The 6,331-nt window shown below is 36.4% G+C and overlaps 1 protein-coding gene across 1 annotated transcript in view; it reads left to right on the top strand.

Moving 5' to 3' along the window:
• LOC107095099 overlaps nt 1-5,097 on the top strand; it is an 8,093-nt gene extending 2,996 nt beyond the window's left edge. Inside the window, exons 5-9 of the mRNA XM_015391070.1 lie at nt 499-580; nt 667-699; nt 2,879-2,983; nt 4,679-4,806; nt 4,880-5,097. Of these exons, the coding sequence (XP_015246556.1) occupies nt 499-580; nt 667-699; nt 2,879-2,983; nt 4,679-4,806; nt 4,880-5,038 (507 nt within the window). The 3' untranslated portion in view covers nt 5,039-5,097. The remainder of the gene's footprint in view (nt 1-498; nt 581-666; nt 700-2,878; nt 2,984-4,678; nt 4,807-4,879) is intronic.
• The last annotated feature ends 1,234 nt before the right edge of the window (nt 5,098-6,331 follow it).

Here is a 6,331-nt window from a genome sequence, read left to right as displayed (position 1 = left end):
CAGTTTTTGTTGACTAAAACTAAACGATTAAAATAATGTTTTCTTGGACTAAAATAAAGACTAAAATGCTCGTCTTATAACTAGACTAAATAAAAATGGGACGATGTCGACTAAATGTGATAAAAACTAACAAGCGATGCTGAAACTGGACTAAAACTGAAACTAAATTTAAAAATGGCTGCTAAAATGAACACTAGTCTCTGTGTCTGTGGTACCCAGCCTGAGGTCAGAAAAGAAACCAACAAGTCATTTAGCTGCCAGGGAAACAGCTTCCCTTACATAAAATAGTCCTGATGTTGACTGATGGCATAGAGCAGAGTGAAGTAGAGGCTGTGATCACTGCTCCAATGCAATGTCAGAGTTAGAGGAGTAACATTGAGAAAACATCTCTCGTCTGAAACACTAAACACCTCACAGATAAGCACAGAGAGATCAACATTTGTTTTCTCTAACAAAGGATGTGAGTAGAACTGTTTCTTTGGCTTTTTCTCTCATCAGAGTGACGTGAGCTTTACCGTGCCGGAAAACACAGTCTTTGCCTTTGGTCTTCAAGAGGTAACCCTGGATAATGGCTCCCTCAGTAAGAACCCAATATTACATCTTTAATTAAAGATCATCTTGCATAATCGTCATTGGTTAAAACGTTTTTGTCCTTTTTCTGTTTAGACATCAAGCCGGAGAATAAGATTGTGTCTGAGAGTAGGTTACAACCATTTAAATTTCTTTCTTGGTTTTCTCCTCTACTTGTTTTTATAGCCTGTCATGGTCAAATTCAAGATGTTTGAGGTGGCTTCTGTTTATTTGGATTTATTTTAGAAGAATCTATTTCCTTCTAATTGTAATGAGGATCACTTCTTGACTTTAACCTTATTTTCTTTGCCTACATCCTCTGATCCAGGGGTTTCTGAGATGGGGTTTGTTGGATCATTGTGAGCTTCTTGTCTTTGGTGTTTCTTCAGCCCCAGAACTGGTTTCAGTTTGCAGCACCATCAGTTCACTAGTTGCCTGCTTCTCCTCTGCACTTTCATCCTTCCAATATTCTCACTAAGATTTAATACTTCAAATTGTTAATGTTTTTTCAATCTCAATTTGAATCATGCTTTTTGTCTGATATTTCGGTCCAAGGACTGGATTGTTAGAAATGAGGTTTCCGTTTCAAGAATCAGGTTTAACAAACTTAGATTCAAATCAGCAACTCTAAATTGATCTCTCCTTAGCTGCTATGAATTAGTTCAATCAACTCTAAGTAGATTCACTCAGAGGCTAACACGTAACAAGTTTAATTAGTGGAGCCCCAATTCGATGAGTAACCATGACAACAGGAAGCACCTATTTCACCCCACTGGAACAAGAGATTTTAATGAAGAAATGAAAGTGAAAATGGAGAATGAGTTTAAAAGACATGAAACAGCTACAGCTGCAAAGGTGAGGAAGATGGCGATGAAACCGATGGCTGCTCGAGTCCATTTCAGTTTAGATGAAGTCCCTATGGCAGGCTGTTTTTTTTTATTAAAACTGCTCTCTTCTCTGTTGTTCCATTTGTAGATCACTAAATTAAGAATCTATCTGATCAAAATCACACTCCTACATCTTGTTGTATTTTTTGTCACAGAAAAGTTATTTCAGAAAGTAAAAAAAAACAAAAACAAACTTATACTAGTAAGAATTAAGTTTTATATACCCAAAAATGTTGACACATTTTAAGTGGCCATTCTGACATGTATCACCTTGACTCAATGTGTATTCATATCTGAAATACATTTCTTCATAGTCAAAATAATAGAAATGCTGACCAGTAACAATAGAAATATGTAGATCTGAAATGTATTTCTAGATATAAGGAATACATATTCAGTCAAACTGATACATATCAAAATGGCTTGCCATAGCCTGTCCACGATAACATCACGGCTTTATGTCTTGAAAGGTAGTAGATCAATGTATCTATTTAGGTGAAATCATCTGGCAGCAGGTGAAGAATAAAAATGTTCTAATATATAGAACCTGTTCATCATGTAATGGGTTCTTCCTCATGTTGATTCTGTCTTCTTTTACATAGTAAATACTAAGTGGCTGTTTGCAGCTGCTTTGGGTGTCATCATCCCAATAAATGGTTTTTATTAGAGGCTATCAGTCCCATAGAATAGCTTCAGATTGTGCCAGTAGGCTCAGTAGGTTGAAATCACCAAGTGAATCCATTAATCTATTTATCTGAAAATAATTTCACTAATTCTTCGATGTACAGTAAAAGTTGCTCATATTAAACAAAACAAAAAAAATCTCATATTTTGTCAACTGAGTTGACATCTCCTGATAAATATTTAATTCTCTGTGAATTAATGCCGACCATTGTTTAATAAGGTCCTCATCAAAGGAACATTCAATGTTTGTTTTTAAAATCTAATGTATCTAATGGACCTAGTGAAGGATTGTTTTATGCACAAAACTACACAGAAATATCCTCACTTAATCAGGAAATAAAACAACTTGATTGGCTGTAATGAGAGTGGAAACCGAGGACACTCAACAAAACCTGCTGCTGACCAGGTTAGCTCTAGGAAGGATGTTACTATGGCAACAGAAACAAAGTTGAATGAACTGTTTGTGAAAAAGAAAACTCATAGTTTCCATGTTTAACTTCAGAAAACTTAGAATTTTCAGTAAACCTGCTTCTTGAAACGGACCCCTGCTCTATCAGCAGTAAATAAATGTTACAATGCTTTTGTTTGTGGGATTTAGGCTCTGTTTTGTTCAGTGCAGTTACATCACAATGTATTGAATCTGTAGTTTTTATATTATTTATTTCACTTTCAATTGATCTTCAGTAGAAATGACAGTTTTTAATGCAATCTGTCTTTATTTATTAATCCCTTGACAGCTCTCCATTCCGCAAACGTTCACATGGCTGGGGAGGCTCTCATGCCTGGGGAGGCTCTCAGGCCTGCTTTACCTGTACATGTGATTTACATTCATCCCATTGTTGGTAAGTTACTTGTGTTAAGTTACAATTCATTTTTTTATATAGCACCAATTGACAACACATCATCTGAAGCCACTTTACAGAGACAATTAAACCAAATCATTCAGTCTTTGGGGCACATGCTCAGGTTGGATAAGGGCACCTTATAAGTCGCATTGAGCCACCGACAGCAAAACACCGTCTGAGGCTGATTTTTAATGATCTTCTGGGGTCCATAGGTAGAAATGCCACATTGCCCCAATGCCATCAATTAAGTAAAGAACAATTTCAAATCCACTTATATATAAATAAGGCAAAGCCCAGGAATTCAGAAACTATTTAGGTAAGTTTATAATCACTTGAATTGAGTGGATATATATGAGAATTGATGGATTAACTAAGATTTACATTTAAAATATGAAATAGAACAATTCTATAATCTCACTTCAAGTGCATATTATGTAATAATCTTATTTTAAGGTTAAAAAAATCCAATTCCACTGATAAATTATCTACTCTTCCTGATCAGATTAGATATTTTCAGGTCCTTTTTTGCAGTCCAAGATCTCTGTCAACAAACACAGAATCAACAAATGTTCATCTATGTTTTATCGGAATAGAACTTTATTTAAGTTTTTAATATGAATTGTGATTATTTGGGATTGTGTTTGGTTTTAAATCATATGTTCAACAGACAAAAGGTAACTTGTGAGATTTAGTTGTCATAAAAAGACACGAGTCAAATAGATATCATTAGAGAGTGCGTGAAAGGGACCAATATAGGAAATCAATAATAACATCTATGCAATTGCATTTTAAACCATTCCTTGGCGCCTGATAGAGACCATTAAAGATGGTATGCTAAAAACTAACCCATTAGTGAAAGAGGTAAATTCGCTTTATTGATTTCCTGGACGGTTAGCTGGCCCTTCACCACGGCAAGGCTTTATTGAAGTGGTGCTACATGAGCAAAGGACAAAAATCTAGACTCTTGTTTTGATTGGCTTTTAAATTCATAAATGGTATTTGGGGCCAAAAACTGAAAAAAGAAAAAAACTATTTCAGGAGGGCACTTTTTTAGGCAGAGGGGAATAGGGTAGGTGCTCTAGCTCCACCTAGTGTTTATCTGTGCACATCCCTGAGCAAAACTGTTTCTATGTCAGATTTATCTGTGATTAAACAAAAAAACACCTTGATTCTTTTTAACTGGACCTAAAAGTTTATCTTGACGAACATTAAAAAACATCCTAAAAACCCTTCAGAAAACATCAGATTTCATTGATCAACCTCATTACTATAACTATAGCTCACTAGGCCTGGTTTCATTAGGCCAGGTGGAGCTGTCATTTTGACACAATTTAGTGTACCAAAAGTGTTTTTTATCTCATAATTATGAACTTGGTAAAATCAAAGTGCTGATTTCCATTGTAGGAAAAAGGGGTGGGGCTTTCTTGGCCCGGTACCAGGGTGGTCTGATTATGGTGCATAATTAATTTCATTTCTTTTATTTAACTAGATTACACTGAGTTGGACAAAACTACAATAAAAAAGAGAATGGAAAATAAAACCAGAAAAATCTAATATTTTTGCCATTTTTAACCCAGAGGAGCCTGAAGTTCAAAGCAATAAGCCCCGCTACCCTGAATCTGTAGTTAGGAGCAATCATTAATCCTGCATCACCTGGATTAACTGATAATAAAGGTAATGTTTTTCCTGCAGAGATTAAAGGAAAAGAAAAGAACCTGAAGCCTCTTGCTGATGTCCAAGAGGCGACTCGCAGGAGCCTGATGAAATCACTCACTGAGATTCTGGAGGACAAGGAAGCTCTGACTCTGCTGGAGGACACAGTAGGAAATAACGTCTTAGCCAAAATGTATGGATTGGAAATCCACATTTTTTAAATCCTCCATCTCCTTTCAGCTGGATGAGTGCGCTGATGATGAATATCAGCCTCCGCAGTCTAAAGCCGTTGCCTCATTCATGGACCTTCTTCATAAGTCCAAAATGTCCAGAGAGATGAAAGAGGCCCTTCACCTGCTGGTCTCTGCTTTTAATGGTAAATATCAATATCCTTTTTAAAGAACGGCCATGAATCTGAGTCATTTAATCAAATATGGCATTTAAGCATTTATAGAGATTTCAAAATGAAATGTCTAAAAGAAAATTATAAATTTAAAGAAACGATAATGATATGTTTATGATGTATGAAGTTTAGGTGAACGTTGACCCTTGCAATTCATAGGTCAGTATTGGTAGCCCTTCCTGTGCCCCTGAATTAGCCCTCAGCTGTAAAAAGGTTGGTGACCGCTGATCTCGATCCTTCTCACTGTAAACTTGGAATTTATCTTGATTAAAATCCCATTTGAATTCTGCAAAAGGCATTCATATGTGTGTGCTTACTCCACGATTTAAAAGAAAAGCTTTACTTTTTTATGTTTGCAATACTAAAAATAATTCAGGGCTGTCAACTCTCACTCATTGGGAGTGAGACTCACTCACCTCAGTGTTTTCACACACTCTCACTCCAGACTCCCCATTTTGCAGCTAAAAAATGACGGACATTAAAACTTCACTCCATTCCACTTATTTATATATAAAAATTACCACGGTGATAAAAAACCAGTGTGCGTTTTCAACGCAGCCTTAGCGCTAACACATCATGACATGACAGGTTCAGATCCAGTCCATAGTTTAGTACCAGCCCACCTGTTCGCTGTGCTGAGAGCAGCGGAGCTGGACCTGAGCAAATCTGAGTGAAGTTGGCCCCCCCACCTTCTTCAAATCAGACAAAATTGGTGTCAAACGTTTGTGCAGCAAAAAACGTTCGTTTGTGCCGCCTTAATTTTAAAGATATGTTTCTAGAGGTCATCAAAGGTCAACCAGCCCCCCCCTCTTTCTTCAAATCTTCAAATCCAAAACAGCACAAAGGAAAATTTTTGCTGCACAAACGGAGCTGAGTTAATTGACACCTATTTTGTCTGATTTGAATAAGGTGGGGGGGCTGGTTGACCTTTTGACCTTTACATTTTCATTAACATCTTCAAATCCAAAACAGCACAAATGAAAATTTTTGCTGCACAAACGTTTGACACTAATTTTGTCTGATTTGAAGAAGGTGGGGGGGCCAACTTCACTCAGGTCCTGAGCGTGATATTGAAAAATAGCAGATATCTTAGCAGTTATTATGAGGTATGTCATTTTAATTTTATCTTATTCATCTGGACTAAGATAATTCACTGTGTAAATTAATAGAGATTTTAAACAGTCTAGCACTTGAGTAATTATGGATAAAATATACAGCAGTTTGCTTAAATTATAACTGTGAGGACCGAAGTGTCGGATCAAATCAAAGGCAAAAGGTTTGTTTTCTCT

This window comes from Cyprinodon variegatus, unplaced genomic scaffold, assembly GCF_000732505.1.
Source record: "Cyprinodon variegatus isolate N-32 unplaced genomic scaffold, C_variegatus-1.0 Scaffold524, whole genome shotgun sequence".
In the NCBI taxonomy this organism is placed as follows: Eukaryota; Metazoa; Chordata; class Actinopteri; order Cyprinodontiformes; family Cyprinodontidae; genus Cyprinodon; species Cyprinodon variegatus.
The sequence above is the reverse complement of the archived record's forward strand: the minus strand, read 5'-3'. Positions and strand labels throughout refer to the sequence as shown.